General features: G+C 38.8%; 2 protein-coding genes across 4 annotated transcripts; both read right to left on the reverse strand.

The window, feature by feature from the left end:
- Positions 1-275: 275 nt before the first annotated feature.
- LOC149036105 (immunomodulatory peroxidase-like) lies at positions 276-8,087 on the reverse strand. Of its 2 annotated transcripts, none has more exons than XM_089190047.1 (8): positions 7,790-8,087; positions 4,998-5,475; positions 3,574-4,352; positions 2,901-3,079; positions 2,511-2,824; positions 1,823-2,076; positions 820-1,159; positions 276-725 (listed from the first exon to the last, which is right to left on the reverse strand). In XM_089190047.1, the coding sequence occupies exons 2-8, from the start codon at positions 5,468-5,470 to the stop codon at positions 641-643; spliced, it is 2,424 nt and encodes an 807-aa protein (XP_089046173.1). In that variant the 5' UTR covers positions 5,471-5,475; positions 7,790-8,087; the 3' UTR covers positions 276-640. The 2 variants fall into 2 exon arrangements, with proteins under 2 accessions (XP_089046173.1, XP_089046174.1); XM_089190048.1 differs by lacking the exon at positions 7,790-8,087 and adding an exon at positions 6,423-6,543.
- Positions 8,088-13,403: 5,316 nt separating this feature from the next.
- On the reverse strand, positions 13,404-21,861 carry LOC149036106 (immunomodulatory peroxidase-like). Of its 2 annotated transcripts, none has more exons than XM_089190062.1 (8): positions 21,764-21,861; positions 18,342-18,819; positions 16,852-17,630; positions 16,180-16,358; positions 15,791-16,104; positions 15,102-15,355; positions 13,951-14,290; positions 13,404-13,855 (listed from the first exon to the last, which is right to left on the reverse strand). In XM_089190062.1, exons 2-8 carry the CDS (start codon positions 18,812-18,814, stop codon positions 13,771-13,773), a joined length of 2,424 nt encoding a protein of 807 aa, XP_089046188.1. In that variant the 5' UTR covers positions 18,815-18,819; positions 21,764-21,861; the 3' UTR covers positions 13,404-13,770. The 2 variants fall into 2 exon arrangements, with proteins under 2 accessions (XP_089046188.1, XP_089046187.1); XM_089190061.1 differs by having other exon boundaries at positions 18,342-18,822; positions 21,764-21,815.
- Positions 21,862-23,645: the final 1,784 nt, after the last annotated feature.

A 23,645-nucleotide genomic window follows, 5' to 3' on the forward strand; every position in this document is an offset into this window, starting at 1 on the left:
ATATCACCCCATTCATTAAGGTCCCAGGAATAGAGGAACTGATCATCAGCTAAACAAGCTTTTGATTGTTAAAAATATTCTCCTTGTCAGCACCCAAGGAGATGTACAGAGAATAGTATGGAGAATATGCCTACTGATGTTATTTTGTAATGGGTTAAGCAACTAAGCGAGATGGTTTATCAATCTTTGTGAACTTAGATTATAAGGCTGATACTCGAAAAGTGCCGAATCCGCTGCGCATGTAAGTTGATAGTCAATAACGAGCTAGACACTGATTGATGCGTCACTGAAGTAAACTTTACTACATTAATATCTAAGGCGATCGTTTCGAAACTACGAAACAACAACAGCAGCAAAATTAGCTTAATACCTGTCAGATACACCAATGGCAAGATCTTGCAGGCTACAAATGGTAATAATAAGGGCGCCATCCCCTGTAAGTTTGAAAAACAGTACAGCCAGTTACAAAGAAACGTTACATTTCATAAACAAGCGATCTCGCTGATAATTTTCATACTCCATTTTAAGAATTTAAATTTAAAATATGATCTACATCATGCGCAAATTAAGCTTAAAACATGAAACCCAGTTAGAATTAATCAAGTGCAAATCCTCGAGTCGGGGTCAAGAGGCTGATGAATTATCCCATATTCGTGGACGGATTACTCAGTCGAGTCGATCCTTCTTTATCTTCATCCTCAAGGTCTGGGCCGTCACCCAAAACTCTGTCGGAAAACAAAACAGTCAATTACAGTTAATCAAAGTTCAAACCGAATTCAGGTGAAGTTGCTTTCAAATCAATAATAGTTGCAAACGTACCTTCCCTGGCGCGGACATCTGAAATCTGGTGTAAATACATCCAGGTTCATTTCGGGTAGCTTTTTACAATTGACGAATGTCTTTGACTGGTGCAACACCCTCCTGGGGATAGAAGGGATGTTCTCAGCATTGTCGCAGATTATCTTGGCCAATGTAACCTTTCTTATTTCTTGCAGTTGGCATCGCGTAAAAGCTGTTTTATCAGTGTTCTTTCTTCGGTTTGGCGCGTTTTCATGCCAGAAGCGGTCACCCTCTCGTAGGCGTTTGAACTGGTCAGCTAATATACATTGAAAGGTTTTTCCTAGTACTCCTCCCTCTGAATCTGCCGGCTCCAACATTCCTGTGAAGAATCATAACAAAGGTTTTTGTGGGTCCTGGAGTAGGCGTGATAAAGCGAATCCTTCGTTATGATTGGCTACACGAGTGGTAAGGTTCAGGAACACCCGTGTACTTGGTTCACATTCGTTAAAAGATTTTGCAGCATTGTGATTACAAGCTAAGAAATAGCTCAAATAGGCACCTATCTCGACCAAATACTCAGTTAATTAAAAATTGTAAAGCAATTTTCAATCAAACATCAAAAACAATTCAAGACTGCTTTGGTTTTTCTTTACTATGCTTTGTTATTGGTCCAGAAAACTCGATCCACCTTAGAACCAATCAATGAGGATCAAAAAGTTAAACCAAAGATGGCTTGATAACTCGCGTTTCTCTGCGCTTGAGGCAGTTTGCTTGCTTTTTGGAATTGTATTTGTTTTGATTCACTTTTCTTTGTGGCCAGTCAAGAAAAGTTACGTCCCCGTCTTAAACAATCAGATGAAAAACTTCAAACAAAAACGACCTGATCATTTGCGTTTTCCTGTCCTTCAGTCAGTTTACTTGCTTTTCCCCCTCCTTTCATTTTGAGTTCTGATTGGCTCCCTATGGAGATTACTTTGGATTTGGTTTCACAACACTCAATCGAAATTGGCTGAATGGCGGCATTACGCTGGCGCAGACATACCTCCAACAAAAAGATCGACGTCGTGGACTGACTGGTACTGGGACTTCAAATTATCTATATCTTTTCGGGTGATGCCAGCCTTTTGCAGATCTTCGAAGCTGTTTACTATAGGTGTAATTTTACAAAACGTGTTTCGATATGTTGTGTATGAAGGCACACCACGTTCACGTCCTCTTTGAATGTTAAGGGATACGAGGTCGGACAAGTCACCAGGGCCTCGAAACAAGTTTTCTTGTACAGACTTGGAAAAGAGCCTAGGGAAAGAATCAGACCAACCCAAAGATCAATCGTATGCAAATCAATATCGTGTATTAATAAGTAACTGATAATCCTACTCATGATTAATAAAGAAATAGGATATTTTCAATAACCTTATTTATTACTTTTTGGCAGTTAACCTTTCGTTCTAAGTTACCTGATAGGAAACATTTTTTCAGCAAATATTCTAGCACGGATTTTAAATTTCTCGAGGTCAAACATTTAAATCAGAAGTATTTGGGTAAAATGATATTTCGTTCGATGTTTTCGTGTAATTAACTGTTTTAGTTTTCGCACAACCACCACTTTTCCTCTTTCGCCTAATAACTCCTCCCTTCCCCCTTCGGATGAAAACGTATCTATTAGCTCGCTTTTTCCAGGCAAGAGATACGTAAAAGGATGTTCTATTAAAAATTCATCTCCCACTCACCCATCAACTTTGGCTGCTGGACTTTTAACCAAGCCTCTAAAAATGGAATCGACACCCTCGTTACACTTTTCGTATAGGTAGGTTGGATTACCGAAGTCCTTTACTGGGATGGGATAGAACTCTGACTTAGAATCATCGCTACGTTTGTGTTGAAAGCCATTCTGACTTAGACGTAGAAACTCCTCTTGAACCAAACTATGGCCAAATCGGTAAGCCGCCGCAGAGAAGGCTTGAGAAATTTGGGCATTGACACCAGGGTTGTAACCATTGAAATACCGTGTTCCTTTCAGCAGAGCGAGATTGTTGTCTCTGATCTAAAAAATGAAGAAAAGAAGTCAGTTGGGAATTCGAAAAAAAAAAAATAAAACAGCGATGAAAACAGTTACTTACCGTTTTGGGGCTAAGAAGCAGTGGCAGATCTTCGTTGTATGTAATAAGTTGTAATTCCGCTCCAACGATTCTCCTGGTCTCCTGGTAAATCTGCTCCGCTTCCCATTCTGTGTTTTCACAGAAAAATGTTGCTATTCGGTTATGCTCCCGAACGAAGAGAGTATGCACTGACATGAGACCTGTTGAATCCATAAAATATATATCATTAGCAAGAAGATAAAAGGGTTATTCAATATAGGAGGAGATGGAAGGGCTTGAGACAGGAAGATGCATGACAAATTCCCGCACAGGACACTCTCTTTATTGCTTGTCGAGTATGAGTTATTTCACGACCTCAAATGACCGAAAAACACTTTCTCCTCGCGACACAAGGTATGGTAGACATTCAGAAGCAATAGTGTTGAGATCTTGGGACCAAAAGGTTTAAACAGAGCTCATGTGCAATTTCATCATTTCAGTCACGTCTTAATAAGGATGTCTGTGTGTAAGCCTTGACACCTGAAGCTGGAACCTTTGAAAATGTGTGGTCTACATGTGTAGAAGTAACAATATTTTAAAGTTTTGTTGTAAATATTCGATATGAATACGCTATAGAAGTGTTTGAAAAAGGTCGATATACCACGGTCTATTTGTCTTAATCAGATAAGCGAATAAAAGGATTTGGTGATCTCACCTTGATTCTCGTTCGCGCGCTCGTCTCCAGCTACGAAACAAGGTCTGTTAGGATCTTTTGATACGCATGGTATCTCAGGATCTGTTTGTGCAGGTAAAAGATCCCCTAAGGGGCAGCCGTGACGAGGTGTCATAATTCTCATTGTCCCGTCGGGTGCTCGAAGGTGTTCAGCCTCCGTCTCGTTAGAGCCGTAAACGTTGGAGGCGTCGATGAAAGCTGTTATCGTGTTGGTGTGTTCTCTTGGTCCTGGTGAGCACTCTATTTTAAACTCATGGGGAACATCTCGAATCAGCTTGAAGAATGTAACACCCCTGCTCTGGAAGACGTCATCATCGGCCGGAACTTCAACGTTGAAACACTCTGGCTCATTAGAGGGAACGGTTTCACAGGCAACTTTTTGTTCTGCCGCCAGCGTTATGTCATGGTCCAGGAACTGACCCCAATTCATGGCCAGGTGAGTCAGCCTTGGAGAATTAGGGTTTTGGCGGTTTGCATTGCTGTCATGGACGAAACGACTCACGTTTCTCGCGTTGGGTAACTGGTCTTCACTTTGTGCCACGCGAGGTGCCGAGACCTCATCTGCATAATCAGCTGGTTGTACTCGTATGAATGGAGTACCAGCTGCTCCAAACAGGGGTTGCTTCACGTTATTGCAAGTTCCATCAATTGTTCTAAAACGGGCTTTCTCCTCAGACTTATGTGGACATTTTATGTTCCCCAGGGGTTTGTGTTCTAAACATTTAAGAACCTTCCTCTTGCATATCCTTCTTCTCCTCTTCCTGAAGAGAAAAGTAAACATAACTTGTTTATTAACAGAGTTCCGTTAGAAACTAAAATGCCACCACAAATTTGGAAATGCTATAAATGAAAAAACAAACGCGCCAGTAATTGTAAAGGACGATAAAGGTATTAGCAAGGTTGAGGTGCCGTGGCCAGAGTTGACTTTAGCAGCTTTGGCTAAACAAAGTACGGTGTAAAGAAAAACGTAGGCTCAAGCTCAAGAGTAAAATATGTTCTCGAAGGAAAGAGTTCAGACTTTTGTTCAAGGAAAAGTTAAGGAATTATGGTTAATTCAATCCTTCGCGGGTGCCTTAAAGAAAACAAAAACCATGCACACACTTTTTTTTTAAAAAAACCACCCGAAACTATATATCATTGAACAGGTTTTTAGCAATAGTAATTGTACTGTGTGGAATCTAGTTCGGTCCGAATTCGGTCGAGCTGTTTGCTGCAACATGGTCGTTAGGGAGTTCCAGCCTAATGGAGATCATGACAACTTGAAAGATTATCAACTTTTTAACCTAAATACATTATTCTTAATAAATCGCGCGCATTTTAAGATTTTAATTTGACATTTTTAAAAATGCACGTTTAAGTAATTAAATTCTGAACGCCATTTTTGTGTTTTGGTTTTGGAAGCCTACCTTTTCATATTCAAAGATATTCCTAGAAGGTTCAAAACCTTCTTCGTCTCACAAATATTTCGTATGGCGCATTTGACACAAGCTTCATTCTGTAACGACCTAAGCACTTTCGAGTCGTCCACCACTGATCTTTTACCATGTTGTAGTATCTGAAAGCTTTTTCTCAGACTTGCTCTATATGCTGCCTGTCTCCTTGATATTAGGCTATCAGGTTTTTCTTTTTTGGCTTCAGCCATGGATTTTTTCTCCACGGCTTTGAATTCAGCTTGGATCTCTTTGCAAACGTTGGGCTGCACGCTGTCTTGCACCTGTTCCATTTCCAGGTCATTCAGGTCGGCAAGGTCATCCGCCACGTCTGCTGTAGTGTAGGTGTCTCCTTCTAACTGGTCTGGGTCGTTAAAAACAGAAGAGGATCCCTGCTTAAATACCACAATCAAGATGAGCAGTGAAGCACCGAGGAAACGTCCTGCCATATTGTCTAAAAAATGGAAAACGAAGTAACTTGGAGCCGTCAACACACAGTTCATTCAATTAATTATTGATTTTACTGCTAAAAAATGGTTGACGACATATAAACTACGGTGTTATACAAGGATTTCTAGCCCTGAGAAAAGCCGTAACAACACACGTGAAAAAGTACGATATTTTTTCAAGTTTGTTTGATATCGCCAATCAGTTGCCGACGCGTCACTCGCCTTTCGCATCAATCAGTCAGGTTGATGAACAAACAGCAAAGCCTTCACTCTTCTAAATCTAATGTTTTTTGACGGAATTTTTCTCGAATTATAGCTATTAAAACACTGAAAAATCCGTATTGCTTACAGACGGTGACGTTAAAACTTTCTTATAAAGGGAAGAAAACCAAAATACGAAGAGAAAAACCAAAAGTTGCGTATTCAGTGGCTCTGGTGATGGCATTTCTCGCGGCTGAGAACGAAAATCGTCAACTGGAAGGCTTTCCACAGGCCCTTTTGGCTGTGTCCCTGAAAGATTTCTTCTTTCAGTAAGGACTAAGTCAATTATTGAAAATTGTGAGCTATTGACTCGAAAACTCGAAGAGAAATTCCATATGTACGCACGCCCATGTACTTTTCTCTACATATTGATTGGTTTAGTTTGTTGATGTTTTTAACGCTATGATTATCACCAATATCTTTAAAGGGGCTAATTAGCCAATAGTTACGATCAGGTCTTTGATTCGAAAACAGCCGATTATTTTCGAAAAAAAATACGGCTAAATCTGATCTCTTCTGGAACCCAATGCCATTCGAATAATTTTTAGGTCTGTTATGACGCGAGAACGATGCTTTTAGACTAAAGTTGTAAAGACTTCTTGATGACCCTAAGGCTATTAAATAATGTAGGAAATATTGAATAAGGTATTGGTGTAGATACATGTAACTAACTTACGCAATTCATTCTTACCTTCGAGTCAGTTTATTCTTCGCAATGAAACTACCGAACATACAGCTCTATAACTTTTCTGACTTAAAATTTCTTATTTTATAACCCCAAAGAGGAACTTTTATCGGTTCAATGCATCTTTTGTTGTGGTAATTTGATGAAATCAAAATAAATATTTGCCTAAAATAATAGTTTTTTCATAGATCGATTTTTTACACCGAAAAAGTACTTGATTTGTCTATATTTTTGGAAAAGACAACTCTTCGAAAGAATTGCAATTTATGCTGTGACTTAATGCCCAGCAGCCGGGCACCGTCTCAAATAGAATAAATGCCCGGTTTTCAGACATTTTCACAGAATTTCGACAAAAAAGTTCTTCCAACCTTCTAATATGAGATGTTTGTTTAGAAATGTCAAGCGATTCCAAATATTAATTTTTTTTAATTGGATAAATTCTCCGAGCTTGTGCACCTTTAATATCGCTCGGTTGACATAAGATTATTCATTGAAAGTAGAGCACGCACAACCGATTTTGCATACACTTGTTCATAGCTGCTTGACGGATTGTTAGGTCATTGGTGGACAAGATTTTCTTATCTCCAACAACAGGCACGGTCCGGTAGTACTTCGCCGAATCGTCAAACTTTTGCCTTTTTTACATTTCTATCGACCGTGTTTTCTGAAACACATTCAAATGGAAAGGCACCTATAAATGTTTTCTTTCTTTTATCGCATATATCTTTTTGAAATGAGATAATCTTTCGGAGCACAAGGGGATCTCAGCCACTGGATTCGAGAAAGAGAGAGCAAAAAATAGATAAGCTCTAATTGGCTTTATTTCTCCTATAACCTTGCAAATATTTCGTTAGCGAAATGAGGCAATTTTGGAGTAGTGGGGATTTGATTTGGATTTCAGTCATTCAATTCAATGGAGAAAGAGAAGAAACTAGATAAATAGATAAGTTATTACCAGCTTTATTTTTCCTTTAGATGCTGTAACACTCGAAGGTAAATCCCATATCGAGGCGCGCTCATGTATTATTCTCTATATGGTCTACAAACATTGATGAGTTTAGTTTACTGATCTTTTTAACGCTATGATCATCACCAATATTCTTACAGCGGCTAATTAACCAGTAACTACGCTCGGTTCTTTGATTTGAAAACAGCTGATTCTTTTCGATGGCTTAATCTGATCTCGTTTGGACCCATGGCCAATCCAAGAACCCTTCGAATAGTTTTTCGGTCTGTTATGACGCGAGAACGATGCTTTGAGACTAAACTTATAAAGACTTTTTGATGACCCTAAGGCTATTAAATAATGAAGGAAATATTGATTAAGGTAATGGCATAGATACATGTAACTAACTTACACAATTCATTCTTACCTTCGAGTCAGTTGATTCTTCCCAATGAAACTACCGAACAGCTCTAACTTTTCTGACTTTAAATTTCTTTTTTTACTACCCCAAACGGGAACTTTATCTGTTTAATGCGTCTTTTGTTGTGGTAATTTTGTTGTAATCAAAATAAATATTTGCCCAGAATAATGGTATTTTATAGATCGATTTTACACCGAAAAAGTATTTGAATTGTCTATATTTTTGAAAGGGTAGCTCTTAAAGAAAGGTTGCAATTGACGCTTTGACTTAATGCCCGGCAGCCGAGCACGGTCTCAAATAGACTAAATGCCCGGCAGTGAGAAATTTCACAAAATTTCCGTCAAAAGGTTCTATCAACCTTCTAATATCAGATGTTTGTTTCCAACCTTCTAATATCAGATGTTTGTTTAGAAATGTTAAGCAATTCCAAATATTAAATTTGATGTAATCAAAATAAACATTTGCCCAAAACAATGGTATTTTATTGATCAATGTTTTACTACGTGAAAACACTTTATTTGTTCACAGTTTTTGAAAAGAAGCTCTCCAAAAAGGTTACAATTTACGTCGTGACTTGATGTGCGGCAGCCAGGCACAGTTTCAAATAGAGTAAATACCCGGCAGTGAGAAATTTCCACAGAATTTCCATCAAAAGGTTCTTTCAACCTTCTAATACCAGATATTTGTTTCCAACCTTCTAATATGTTATGTTTGTTTGGAAATGTCAAGCGATTCCAAATATTGATTTTTTTTTTAATTGGATAAATTCTCCGAGCTTGTGCACCTTTAATATCGCTCGGTTGACATAAGATTATTCATGGAAAGTAGAGCACGCACAACCGATTTTGCATACACTTGTTCATAGCTGCTTGACGGATTGTTAGGTCATTGGTGGACAAGATTTTCTTATCTCCAACTACAGGCACGGTCCGGTAGTATTTCGCCGAATCGTCAAACTTTTGCCTTTTTTACATTTCCATCGGTCGTGTTTTCTGAAACACATTCAAATGGAAAGGCACCCATAAATGTTCTCTTTCTTTTATCGCATATCTTTTTGAAATGAGATAATCTTTCGGAGCACAAGGGGATCTCGGCCACTGGATTCGAGAAAGAGAGAGCAAAAAAAAGATGAGCTCTAATTTGCTTTATTTCTTCTATAACCTTGCGAATATTTCGTTAGTGAAAAAAGGTAATTCTAAACTAGTGGGGACTTGATATTTTCGAATATTTCTACATCTTGGCGCGCCCATGTATTATTCTCTATATGGTCTACAAACATTGACTGGATTACAGTTAACCGATCTTTCTAAGGCTAATGATCGTCACCAAATTTTAAAGGGGCTAATTAACCAGCAACTACTCTCAGGTCTTTTATTTGAAAACAGCCGATTCTTTGACATAATCTGATCTCGTTTGGACCCATGGCCATTCCAAAAACCCTTCGAATAATTTGTTGATCTGTTATGACGCGAGAACGATGCTTTTAGACCAAAGTAATAAAGACTTTTTGATATCCCTAAGGCTATTAAATAATGTAGGAAATATTGATTAAGGTATTAGTGTAGATGCATGTAACTAGCTTTTACAATTCATTCATACTTTTGAGTCAGTTGATTCTTCGCAATGAAATTACCGAACAGCCCTAACTTTTCTGACTTAAAATTTCTTACTTCCCCAAACAGGAACTTTAGCTGTTAAATGCGTCTTTTGTTGTGGTAATTTTGATGTGATCAAAATAAATATTTGCCCAAAACGATGGTTATTGTATGGATCGAATTTTACACAAAGAAAGTTCTTGATTTGTTGATATTTTTTTTGAAAAGGCAGCTCTTCAAAATGATTACAATTTATGCGTGACTTGATGCCCGGCAGCCGGGCTCGGTCCCAAAGAGACTAAATACCTGGCAGCCAGAAATTTTCACAGAACTCCCACTAAAAGGTTCTTCCAACTCTCTAATATCAAATGTTTGTTTAGAAATGTCGAGCGATTCCAGATATTAAATTTGATGTAATTAACATACATTTTTGCCCAAAACAATTGTTTTTAATTGATCGATTTTTTACACCGAGGAAATGCTTGATTTGTCTATATTCTTAGAAAATGCAGCTCTTTAAAAAGGTTACAATTTACGCTGTGACTAAATGCCCGACAGCCGGGCACGGTCTCAAATAGACTAAATGCCTGGCAGTCAGAAATTTTCACAGAATTTCCATTAGAAGTTTCTTCCAACTTTCTTATATCAGAAGTTTGTTTCCAAACTTGTAATATCAGATGTTTAATTAGAAATTTCAAGCGATTTAAATATTAAATTGTTGTTTAAGGTGGCTTCATAGGGTTTTTCCTCAATGTTGGCGCGCGCGCCAGCGTATTCTTTTTCTAGACTGAAATTTTTATCTTTTCGCCTTTCTATGTCACTAAGGGACCGGTCATTATTTATCGCCTGGGGGGGGGGGGGGGTCGGAGTATTTAGGGGGGGATCACATGGTTTTTTGAAGACCTTTAGGGGGGATCAGCCGTAATTGACAAGCATAATGGGGGGGATCAGACCAAAAAAAAAGGAATTTTAGGTCGCGCCGGGACCCCGGGTGATTGCATTTGTAAATACTTTGGTAGGATTTGCCGCTGGGACTCTAAACCCCCAACCATATATTCAAGACCACGTTCAGTTGTATTTTGTATTATATAAACTCTATTCTAGCCCAGACACAAAACCCAAACCCTTTTACAGACCCTCCATTTTGTAAAAAAGAATCGCTATCGTAGTCTAACATACACGTTTTTATTCAGGCACGATCTAAATTAGAAAGGTAATCAAGATTTTGAGAATGGAATACTTACAATTGCTCAAAATTGTTTCATAACGTTTCAGTTTGTTTTATAGAGAATCGTAATCTAAAATCATAAACTTTCATTATTTTAATACGCGGCCGAATGAAAACAACAAATAAAAAAGTGTTTATTTTGGTGAGGCTGTATCTTGTTCCGCTTCCGTGTCAGAATCTTCGGCAGCCCTCTCCACTGGCTCTTGCACAGTCTCCTCGTCAGATTCATCTGAATCCTCGCCCGAACTTAACCTTTTTTCAGCACCATTACTGCTATTCTCTTCGTTCATTCTGGCCACTACCACTTTCAAATTGCGTGCCAGCTCTGTTTCAAACACGCGGTGGCTGGGAGAAAAGGGGGGGGGGGGATCATGAAACTTTCCACTACCGATAAGGGGGGATCTCTAAAAAACTAGATACTCTACGGGGGGATCAGGTAAATGCTCCGATGTGACAACAAAAATACTCCGACCCCCCCCCAGGCGATAAATAATGACCGGTCCCTAAAAGCCATCAAGAGGGAGATGAGTAAGGTTCGGACTATCGTTCGCTGTAGGAAATATTATCAAAGTGATTTTCGTTATTAAGCAAAGGCTCCACGAAGGGAGGCGCTCGCCAGCGATAATTTTGCTTTGCCTTTTGCTTCGGTAAAATCTCTTAAAATTTCCACAATTTGTGAAATTTGTCCTGCTGATTATTTAAAAACCGAAAAAAATAGGGGTTACAATGGCAGTTTTCTCGCTATTTGCAATTTAAATTTGTTTTTTCTTACTCTGTCTCAAATTTGTTCCTATGAATTGTTTTCATCAACAGACACCAGGAAGGGCACAATTATGTTTAGCGGTCCAGCAAATCTTGGGAAGTTCCACTCAAGGAAACGCGATAAATCTTGCTCGAAAGATCCTTATTTTCTTTGTCACAAAAAATTACGTAATGGAATAGAACTTCGCCAAGATCTCTATCTGAGCATGTGTAAACTTTCGAATCTGTCGCCTCGTCTGTCCCACACTGTCTTCTTTTCGGTTGACCACTTCTTTAGGCGTAGAAGGCCTAGGAATATTACGGGTGCAGTTGCTGGAAACCCCAGGTTCCATCACAGAAAAAATGTATTGTGTGAAACAGATAACAATCGTGCGATCGTATCGAGCCGCCGTGTTTGTTTTCATTTTGACAGTTTTAAAGCTCACGCGGTCATAAAACTTTATGGAGTCTCCTTAACTGGATAAATTTTCCGAGATTGTGCATCCTATAACATCGCTCTGTTGTTGCCACTTAGGAATTTTACGCTTTTGGACAGACTATTCGGAATATTCGAGTTTATTTAGAAATACCAAGCGATTGAAAGGATTGCGTTGGCTTTGGTTAGCTTGAACGTACCAAGCATGTTTTAAAGCTCGGAAGGTCACGCTGGTTTCGTAAAATGTTGTCTTCCATCACCTGGCGTGACAGTAAGGGAGAGCTTCAAGCTCAGTAAATATGGAGGGAAACATTGCAGTAAACCTCCAATAAAAGCTATTGGGAAAACTCGATGTTTGTCTACATATCCTATGTGATTCTAAAATCATTTTTCCGAGCTTATCGAATCTCAAAATCGCTTGGTTGTCGACACTTGAAAAGACTACCGGGCAAGATCTCAAATAGACTAAATGCCCGGCAATCGGAAATATCCACCGAATTCAGAAAACTTATTTTCACGGAGTGTAGATTTAAAAAGGTTTTACTTCTGTGAAGATGTACTTTTACTCAGCGTAATAGGGCCTTTGTGGGTATTGTAGTAAAAGATGCACTGTCACTGTCAGAGATCTTTACATCGAGTGAACCAAAATACAGCTTAGGGGAACATGTTGACCCCTTTTTATGTTCAAGATTTGCTGGCTTACAGAGAGAAATTTTTAAAGAAAGAAGCGGTAAAAGTGCCCTGTACGAATTAGAACTCCTCGAAGGCATTTTGGTGAATAATTAAATTTACAACTGTCGGTAATTTAGTCTATTCGCGACGGTGCCCAGCAGTTTGATCAAAAAGTAGAAATTCCTAAGGTTAAAAAATAAAGTGCAAAGTTCAGATGGTGTTCAATAAGAAGAGACGTGTTACTGATGCCTGACGTTGCTGTTTTATACGAAAAACGATTTGGAGATCCATGAGCCAGTAATTTTATGTCTGACTAGGGTTAACGAGCTCACCCACCGACCTTTTTTTTTTTATTTATTTTTTGCTTTTTCAATCAACTGTACTTAATTGATGTCTGAAGGGGATCGAAGTGAAATTCAACTGTCTCGAGGTTGCACATGTGGCAAAGTGACTGAACGCTACAACAAGTTAAGGGTTAACTCTACAATTGTATTCCCGACCACTCACTTAAACCGGTGACCAATCATAAGCCTTTCTCTTCTTTCATCAAGTTTTGCTATGAACAGAAAATCGCTTTTCAACAAGATGCTTCCGGCGATACTGAGGCGGATAGTTCAGTTTACGTAGAGTACTGACAATTAATTAAGAGTGCAACATCCAATTTCTTCTCATAATATCACCCCATTCATTAAGGTCCCGGGAATTGAGGAACTGATCATCAGCTAAACAAGCTTTTGATTGTTAAAAATATTCTCCTTGTCAGCACCCAAGGAGATGTACAGAGAATAGTATGGAGAATATGCCTACTGATGTTATTTTGTAATGGGTTAAGCAACTAAGCGAGATGGTTTATCAATCTTTGTGAACTTAGATTATAAGGCTGATACTCGAAAAGTGCCAAATCCGCTGCGCATGTAAGTTGATAGTCAATAACGAGCTAGACACTGATTGATGCGTCACTGAAGTAAACTTTACTACATTAATATCTAAGGCGATCGTTTCGAAACTACGAAACAACAACAACAGCAAAATTAGCTTAACGCCTGTCAGATACACCAATGGCAAGATCTTGCAGGCTACAAATGGTAATAATAAGGGCGCCATCCCCTGTAAGTTTGAAAAACAGTACAGCCAGTTACAAAGAAACGTTACACAGTTCATAAACAAGCTATCTCGCTGAAAATTTTCATACTCCATTTTAAGAATTTAAATTTAAAATATGATCTACATCATGCGCAAATCAAGCTTAAAACATGAAACCCAGTTAGAATTAATCAAGTGCAAATCCTCGAGTCGGGGTCAAGAGGCTGATGAATTATCCCATATTCGTGGACGGATTACTCAGTCGAGTCGATCCTTCTTTATCTTCATCCTCAAGGTCTGGGCCGTCACCCAAAACTCTGTCGGAAAACAAAACAGTCAAATAACAGTTAATCAAAGTTCAAACCGAATTCAGGTGAAGTTGCTTTCAAATCAATAATAGTTGCAAACGTACCTTCCCTGGCGCGGACATCTGAAATCTGGTGTAAATACATCCAGGTTCATTTCGGGTAGCTTTTTACAATCGACGAATGTCTTTGACTGTTGCAATACCCTCCTGGGGATAGAAGGGATGTTCTCAGCATTGTCGCAGATTATCTTGGCCAATGTAACCTTTCTTATTTCTTGCAGTTGGCATCGCGTAAAAGCTGTTTTATCAGTGTTCTTTATTCGGTTTGGCGCGTTTTCATGCCAGAAGCGGTCACCCTCTCGTAGGCGTTTGAACTGGTCGGCTAATATACATTGAAAGGTTTTCCCTAGTGCTCCTCCCTCTGAATCTGCCGGCTCCAACATTCCTGTGAAGAATCATAACAAAGGTTTTTGTGGGTCCTGGAGTAGGCGTGATAAAGCGAATCCTTCGTTATGATTGGCTACACGAGTGGTTAGGTTCGGGAACACCCGTGTACCTGGTTCACATTCGTTAAAAGATTTTGCAGCATTGTGGTTACAAGCTAAGAAATAGCTCAAATAGGCACATATCTCGACCAAATACTCAGTTAATTAAAAATTGTAAAGCAATTTTCAATCAAACATCAAAAACAATTCAAGACTGCTTTGGTTTTTCTTTACTATGCTTTGTTATTGGTCCAGAAAACTCGATCCACCTTAGAACCAATCAATGAGGATCAAAAAGTTAAAGATGGCTTGATAACTCGCGTTTCCCCGTGCTTGAGGCAGTTTGCTTGCTTTTTATTGCAGTTCTCATTGGTTCCTTGTGATATGCGCCTATGTACTGATTGGTAGTTGTGATCGCTTTGGTTTTAGAACTACGACACTCAATCGAAATGCACTCTATAAAGTAGTCCGGGATTGCATTTGTTTTGATTCACTTTTCTTTGTGGCCGGTCAAGAAAAGTTACGTCCCCGTCTTAAACAATCAGATGAAAAACTTCAAACAAAAACGACTTGATCATTTGCGTTTTCCTGGCCTTCAGTCAGTTTACTTGCTTTTCCCCTCCTTTCTTTTTGAGTTTTGATTGGCTCCCTATGGAGATTACTTTGGATTTGGTTTCACAAAACTCAATGCTGATGTAATTACTTTAGACTTGGTTTCACAACACTCAATCGAAATTGGCTGAATGGCGGCATTACGCTGGCGCAGCATACCTCCAACAAAAAGATCGACGTCGTGGACTGACTGGTACTGGGACTTCAAATTATCTATATCTTTTCGGTTGATGCCAGCCTTTTCCAGATCTTTGAAGCTGTTCACTATAGGCGTAATTTTACAAAACGTGTTTCGATATGTTGTGTATGAAGGCACACCACGTTCACGTCCTCTTTGAATGTTCAGGGATACGAGGTCGGACAAGTCACCAGGGCCTCGAAACAAGTTTTCTTGTATAGACTTGGAAAAGAGCCTAGGGAAAGAATCAGACCAATGGTCAACGATCAATCGTATGCAAATCAATATCGTGTATTAATAAGTAACTGATAATCCTACTCATGATTAATAAAGAAATAGGATATTTTCAATAACCTTATTTATTACTTTTTGGCAGTTAACCTTTCGTTCTAAGTTACCTGATAGGAAATATTTTTCAGCAAATATTCTAGCACGGATTTTGAATTTCTCGAGGTCAAACATTTAAATCAGAAGTATTTGGGTAAAATGATATTTCGTTCGATGTTTTCGTGTAATTAACTGTTTTAGTTTTCGCACAACCACCACTTTTCCTCTTTCGCCTGATAACTCCTCCCTTCCCCCTTCGGATGAAAACGTATCTTTTGGCTCGCTTTTTCTAGGCAAGAGATACGTTAAAGGATGTTCTATTAAAAATTCATCTCCCACTCACCCATCAACTTTGGCTGCTGGACTTTTAACCAAGCCTCTAAAAATGGAATCGACACCCCCGTTACACTTTTCATATAAGTAGGTTGGATTACCAAAGTCCTTTACTGGGATGGGCAAGAACTCGGACTTAGAATCATCGCTACATTTGTGTTCAAAGCCATTCTGACTTAGACGTAGAAACTCCTCTTGAACCAAACTATGGCCAAATCGGTAAGCCGCCGCAGAAAAGGCTTGAGACATTTGAGCATTGACATTAGGGTTGTAACCATTGAAATACCGTGTTCCTTTCAGCAGAGCGAGATTGTTGTCTCTGATCTAAAAATGAAGAAAAGAAGTCAGCTGGGAATTCGAAAAAAAAAAATTAAAACAGCCGTGAAAACAGTTACTTACCGTTTTGGGGCTAAGAAGCAGTGGCAGATCTTCGTTGTATGTAATAAGTTGTAATTCCGCTCCAACGATTCTCCTCGTCTCCTGGTAAATCTGCTCCGCTTCCCACTCTGTGTTTTCACTAAAAAATGTTGCTATTCGGTTATGCTCCCGAACGAACAGAGTATGCACTGACATGAGACCTGTTATATCCATAAAATATATATCATTAGCGAGAAGATAAAAGGGTTATTCAATATAGGAGGAGATGGAAGGGCTTGAGACAGGAAGATGCATGACAAATTCCCGCACAGGATACTCCCTTTATTGCTTGTCGAGTATGAGTTATTTCACGACCTCAAATGACCGAAAAACACTTTCTCCTCGCGACACAAGGTATGGTAGACATTCAGAAGCAATAGAATTGAGATCTTGGGACCAAAAGGTTAAACAGAGCTCATGTGCAATTTCATCATTTCAGTCACGTCTTAATAAGGATGTCTGTGTGTAAGCCTTGACACCTGAAGCTGGAACCTTTGAAAATGTGTGGTCTACATGGGCAGAAGTAACAATATATTACAGTTTTGTTGTAAATATTCGATATGAATACGCCATAGAAGTGTTCGAAAAAGGTCGATATACCACGGTCTATTTGTCTTAATCAGATAAGCGAATAAAAGGATTTGGTGAACTCACCTTGATTCTCGTTCGCGCGCTCGTCTCCGGCTACGAAACAAGGTCTGTTAGGATCTTTTGATACGCATGGTATCTCAGGATCTGTTTGTGCAGGTAAAAGATCCCCTAAGGGGCAGCCGTGACGAGGTGTCATAATTCTCATTGTCCCGTCGGGTGCTCGAAGGTGTTCAGCCTCCTCCTCGTTAGAGCTGTAAACGTTGGAGGCGTCGAGGAAAGCTGTTATCGTGTTGGTGTGTTCTCTTGGTCCTGGTGAACACTCTTTTTTAAACTCATGGGGAGCATCTCGAATCAGCTCGAAGAATGTAACACCCCTGCTCTGGAAGACGTCATCATCGGCCGGAACTTCAACGTTGAAACACTCTGACTCATTAGAGGGAACGGTTTCACAGGCAACTTTTTGTTCTCCCGCCAGCGTTAAGTCATGGTCCAGGAACTGACCCCAATTCATGGCCAGGTGAGTCAGCCTTGGAGAATTAGGGTTTTGGAGGTTTGCATTGCTGCCATGGACGAAACGACTCACGTTTCTCGCGTTGGGTAACTGGTCTTCATTTTCTGCCACGCGAGGTGCCGAGATCTCATCTGCATAATCAGCTGGTTGTACTCGTATGAATGGAGTACCAGCTGCTCCAAAAAGGGGTTGATTCACGTTATTGCAAGTTCCATCAATTGTTCTATAACGGGCTTTCTCCTCAGACTTATGTGGACATTTTATGTTCCCTAACAGTTCGTGTTCTAAACATTTAAGAACCTTTCTCCTGCATATCCTTCTTCTCCTGTACCTGAAGGAGAAAAGTAAACATAACTTGTTTATTAACAGAGTTCCGTTGAAAATTCAAATGCCATTACAAATTTGGAAATGCTATAAAGGAAAAACAGAAACACGCCAGTAATTGTAAGGGACAATTAAGGTATCAGCAATTTGAGGTGCCGTGGCTAGAATTGACTTTAGCAGCTTTGGCTCAACAAGTTACGGTGTAAAGAAAAGGGGAGGCGTAAGTTCTAGAGTAAAATATCTTCTCGAGAGAAAGAGTTTAAACTTTCGTTCAAAGAAAAGTTGAGGAATTAAGGTTAATCCAACCTTTCGCAGGTGCCTTTAAAAAAATCATGCACGCGCTTCTTTTTGAGAAACTATCCCAGACTATGTATCATTGGGTGCCTTAAAGAAAACAAAAACCATGCACACACTTTTTTTTTAAAAAAACCACCCGAAATTATATATCATTGAACAGGTTTTTAGCAATAGTAATTGTACTGTGTGGAATCTAGTTGGGTCCGAATTCGGTTGAGCTGTTTGCTGCAACATGGTCGTTAGGGAGTTCCAGCCTAATGGGGATCATGACAACTTGAAAGATTATTAACTTTTTAACCTAAATACATTATTCTCAATAAATCGCGTGCATTTTAAGATTTTAATTTGACATTTTTAAAAATGCACGTTTAAGTAATTAAGCTCTGAACGCCATTTTTGTGTTTTGGTTTTGGAAGCCTACCTTTTCATGTTCAAAGATATTCCTAGAAGGTTCAAAATCTTCTTCGTCTCACAAATATTTCGTATGGCGCATTTGACACAAGCTTCGTTCCGTAAAGACCTCACCACTTTCGACTGGTCCACCTCTGATTTTTTACCATGTTGTAGTATCTGAAAGGCCTTTCTCAGAGTTTGTGCTAATGCTGCCTGTCTCCCTGATATTAGGCTATCAGGTTTTTCTTTTTTGGCTTCAGCCATGGATTTTTTCTGCACGGCTTTGAGTTCATCTTTGATCTCTTTGCAGACGTCGGCCGACACGCTGTCTTGCACCTGTTCCAATTCCAGGTCATTCAGCTCGGCAAGGTCATCCGCCACGTCTGCTGTAGTGTAGGTGTCTTCCTCTAACCGGTCTGGGTCGTTCAAAACAGAAGAGGATCCCTGTTCAAATCCCAGAACCAAGATAAGCAGCAAGGCACAGAGAAAATGTCCTACCATGTTGTCTGCTGAAGAAAAAAATAGGGTAATATGGAGTCGTCGACATAGAGGTCGATCAATTCATTATTGACATGTAATGACATTACTGCTTTTAAAAGTGAACTTGAAATTTTGATGAGCAACTTTCACTTTTGCAAAATACAGTCTTCTAAAACTCGCCGTGATTCTTATAAGCGCAAGACTAGATTGTTTCTTTGGTGGTTTCTGCGTCACAGCAACATAAAGCTTGATTTAAACTTATTCTTTGAAATTGAGGTGGATAGTTCTAAAAGAAAACCACTGAAATTCGATCAAAAACTTCATTTTGGTCATACGCATTAAGACATGAAAGCCTGAAATTAAAGCAACTCTGCCAGATTTTCTCTTAAACCTAACTCACACGCTATTTTAGAAGGAATTTAAAAAAATCTCTACGGAAAATCTTCATTAGAATACGTTTGGACAACTCATGTAGCGTGTTTCAAGGAATTATTGATGAAATGTTTGATCGTCAAATACTGAAAACATCTTGGGATCCGACGTATGACTTTGGCAGTCGCCGTTGCAGATTTAAAACCTTCGTTAGATTTATGGCATGTGAGAGCGAAAATATGGAGAGTTTTAATATTTTCTGACAATAAACCATCAATGGCGATATTTCCCGATTCAATCTATCGTGAAAGGATGGTGATGGGCTACTACAAAGTTGTTAATGGCCGCGCTCAGCGATTGAGGTAAGGTTTGCTTTGTTGATGAATCCCTTCGTGAAGCTAACAAGATTACTGTTGAATATTAATCACCGCGAGGTAAGGGGTTAAAGTCTCAACTCTCTGGTAACTGAGAGAATGAAAAATAAATTTCGCATCGCAATGAATTCTAGTGTGAACTTCTCAAACGTTTAAACACTTTCAAATTGAGCACCAGAATATATTTGCAAGAGAGAGCTGTCCGCTGTTTACCGGTACTGACTTTCGCAAATCATCCCAAAGAAGTTTCATTTAAAATACTAATGTCAGTTATGTCAGCTTTAGAAAGCAGTCTCGTATCATCCCAATCACCTTTTAATACGTATGCAGCTCTTTTTTCCGGGCGAGGAAATTTTCTATGCAGATTTACGGTGACCACTTCTTGTGAACTCTGCCTTAAATTTCTTTCTCTACGGTTTCATCAGTTTCACGTTTGAGCTTGAAGAGTACACGGAAAGTACTTCAAATCGCAGAAGTAAAATATTGTGCGAGCAAGAGTTTGGTTCACAATTTTAAAAGCCTAAAATGATTTTTGCTTTTCATATAATTGTTAAGCGTGGCCAAGTCACTGGTTTTTGGTTTGAAAGATCAATTCTAATTTCCTCGTTCCCGTGAGTTTAAAAATAACCGCCGTCGTAATGTAAGGTAAACTAAAACGACATACTCTATAGAAAATAAAGTCTGAAGTCGTGGAAAGGTAATCAGCAAAATACCATAGATATCAAAGCTCTGATCTGAAAAAAACCCTATGTTTCATTTACTTCTTCTATCATCAAAGAGACGAACGGCAGCGACTAACATTTGGCAAATTCTATCGTAGAATTCTCGTTGGCTAATTGGTCTTTTTAACCCATCGACTTCATTTTCGGCGTGTGTGTTAAGTTCAAAACCACATTTGACGTCAATAATTTGATTGGAACAATAGCTGTGGACGATTGAGCCTAGAGGTTCCGCGACGTGTGTTACTTAATTTTGGCCTTGAACTTTGACTGAACTGCAATATCGGAATATTGGGTCTCTTCTGCGCAGTGAAGTAAAGCCAGAGAACACTGAGGCTAAACAATTCCGTCACTTATATACCGCAGAGATATAGCTAATGAAATGGAGTGCCAGGGTGTCCTCCAACAAGGAAGTCACTGGTTTTTGGTTTGAAAGATCAATTCTAATTTCCTCGTTCCCGTGAGTTTGAAAAAAACCGCCGTCGTATTGTGAGGTAAATTAAAACGACATACTATATAGAAAATAAAGTCTGAAGTAGTGGAAAAGTAATCAGCAAAATACCATAGATATCAAAGCTCTGATCTGAAAAGAAACCCTATGTTTCATTTACTTCTTCTATCATCAAATAGACGAACGGCAGCGGCTAACATTTGGCAAATTCTATCGTAGAATTCTCGTTGGCTAATTGGTCTTTTTAACCCATCGACTTCATTTTCGGCGTGTGTGTTAAGTTCAAAACCACATTTGACGTCAATAATTTGATTTGAACAATATCTGTGGGCGATTGAGCGTTTAGGTTCCGCGACGTGTGTTTCTCAAATCTGGCCTTGAACTTTGTCTGGGCTGCAATATTGCAATATTGGGTCTCTTCTGCACAGTGAAATAAAACCAGAGAACAAACAAACAAACAAACAAACCAAGAAGAATATTACGTAAAGCCATCTCTTTTTCATACTCGTAAATGGAGCCTAGTGTCGCTGCTCTGATAGTTTATGGGCAAGGATCTTTTTCAATTCACGTTACAACGGGCTGTCAATCAGACAAAAAACCCTCTAAGTCGTTAAGGAAAGCAAGAATAAAAAGTTAGCACCGAAGTACCATTGTTGCATTATGGATTGAAGAAAGCCAATTTAATTATATATGTGTAAATTTAGTAGTCTAGGTATTTATTGCTGTGTTTGTATTTTCTGTGCATTTGATCACTGCAATCATCACCAATGTCCTTAAAAGGGATAATTAATCCGGTGATTACGAGCAGGTCTTTGATTTGAAAACAGGTGATTCTTTTCGGATGGAAAGCAACAAAATATGACTTAATCTGATATCGTCCGGAGCCCTTTCCGAAACCCTTCGAGATTTTTGTTTCGTTCTGACGCGAGAACTTTGCTAATAGACTTAACTTAGACCATGAAATGCTTACAGACCTAGATGATAACTAAAAAAAATTGATAACTAGCTTAGCATAGCTTATTGATAACTAGCTTAGCATAAAGTTTACTCTTACCTTTAAGTCAGTTGATTCTTCGCCTCGGAACGAACAAATAGCTCTAACTTTTCTGACTTGAAACTTCTTAATTTATAACTCCAAACAGGAACTCTTTCAGCTTATTGTGTCTTTTGTTGTGGTCAGTTTTGAATGCCATTAAAATAACTGTTTGCCACACGCATTGGTTCTTTATCGATCGATTCATCACTCTGGGAAAATACTTGATTTGTCTTTATTTTTTGGAAAAGGCGGCTCCTCAAAAAGGTTGCAGTTGAAATGATTATACTTGGCCTAATTTTATTTGCATTGCCTTGCAGTTTTCGCATTCAAGGTTACTAAGAAATCTAAAGTACCAAAAGACGTTGACTTAAATTTATTCTTGGTTTATACATCAATTAATTAGCTTTGATTTTATCGTTGTTTGAGTTTTGTACGTGCATGTCCTCCAACAAGGAATTAAGTGCCAGGTTTTTGTTCCATTATCATTATTATTATTATTACCTAAACGTCTCAAGTGGAAGGAGAAGTTGAAGAAATATAACCCGAGCAATATTGACAAATGCTGCCGAGATCAGGTTTTTGTGAGTGGCACTTCAAGTCTCCAAACCCTTTTTCCTTTATTGTACCCGCTATTTTGATTATTTATCGAAAAAACTCTAATGACTAATTAACTAATTGTTTGAGCTTAGTACATGGATGTCTTCCAACAAGGAACTCGTTAACTGTTTAAGGTCAATACTATTTTCCGCGTTTACGAGATCAATAATAAACGCAGTGGTAATGCCAGAAAAATTAACAAGATATCAATAAGCAGCTCTCAAGAGAATGTAAAATAAGGTCGAAGAATGATAACAAGAGAAATAACTTGCCTATAAGGTAAAGCATCATGAAAGAGAAAATTTGAATTTGGTGTTACGTTTTTCATTGGCTGTAATGGACGCAGATGATCTATTTTTTCGATGCTACTGCGTAAACAAATGTAAAACAAGCTATGACGTCAGATGCTGACCTGCCCAATTTGCCGTCAATCTCCCTTTGGGTTGAGGCGAGCGGATGGAGAGACTAACTCTCTGTTTCTCTTAATTCTGAATCATGAATCGACAGTTGAAAGTTTTTCTCAAAACGTCTGTAGCATTGTAGAATAGGATCATATTTACGATCGATGGACTAATGATTTCGTGTTGCAAACCAGAAATCAGTGATTAAATTAAAAACACTTGTAAGCTTAAGAGTCCGCTAAATCTCACCACACCCTTTGCTTTGTTAATTTTTCTCTGCTTTGTTCCAGCTTACCACAAGGAACAGAGATTTTTTCCTTTGAGGTTTTCCGCCATCGCCAAAGCCACGAAAAAGCCTCACCATGGCTATTTATGGCTTAACATGAAGGCTTTCTTGAGCTTTTGTCAGTGGAGCTATCAATAAATCTCAATTTCTTCTTCTACTAGTGCCACCAATAACACTGAATCTGACGAGGCTGTCAAATTAATTTGGCAACCTCCACAAAAAATAAAAAGCTATTTAGAAACAACTGCATCCTAATAGGAATAAACCTTATAAATGAGCACCTTAAACAAGGAAGATAGATATGATAAATTTCAAAATAAACTGACTCTTCGCATTGATTTTTTATTACTTGACGTTCAATAAGAGCTACCAGAAACCCCTGCTGAGCTAATAACAAATGAGCTTAAAAAAAAATGATAAAAGGGTTAAGAAATTTCTGGATGTTATACGTTGCTATGTAGCAGTGATTTGAGTGTTGCAGGTCGAGGATTGTTTACGCAAAACGCAAACATCAATTTACGCAAAACGCAAACATCAATTTACGCAATCATGAGAAGAAAAAAGAAAAGCAGATCCATGGTAATGCTTCGCCAAATCGTCTGGTTGATTAATTTTA

Source organism: Pocillopora damicornis, chromosome 12 (assembly GCF_964200805.1).
Source record: "Pocillopora damicornis chromosome 12, jaPocDami1.2, whole genome shotgun sequence".
NCBI classification, from domain to species: domain Eukaryota; kingdom Metazoa; phylum Cnidaria; class Anthozoa; order Scleractinia; family Pocilloporidae; genus Pocillopora; species Pocillopora damicornis.

Coding starts and splice junctions, on each gene's coding strand:
- LOC149036106 (XM_089190062.1), bottom strand. CDS start 18,814: ATGGTAGGACATTTTCTCTGTGCCTTGCTGCTTATCTTGGTTCTGGGA. Junction 17,631..18,341: donor ATATCTTTGAACATGAAAAG/GTAGGCTTCCAA, acceptor TTTCTCCTTCAG/GTACAGGAGAAGAAGGATAT. Junction 13,856..13,950: donor AGATGTCCGCGCCAGGGAAG/GTACGTTTGCAA, acceptor GTTTTCCGACAG/AGTTTTGGGTGACGGCCCAG.
- LOC149036105 (XM_089190047.1), bottom strand. CDS start 5,470: ATGGCAGGACGTTTCCTCGGTGCTTCACTGCTCATCTTGATTGTGGTA. Junction 1,160..1,822: donor CGTCGATCTTTTTGTTGGAG/GTATGTCTGCGC, acceptor GATTCTTCACAG/GAATGTTGGAGCCGGCAGAT. Junction 726..819: donor AGATGTCCGCGCCAGGGAAG/GTACGTTTGCAA, acceptor GTTTTCCGACAG/AGTTTTGGGTGACGGCCCAG.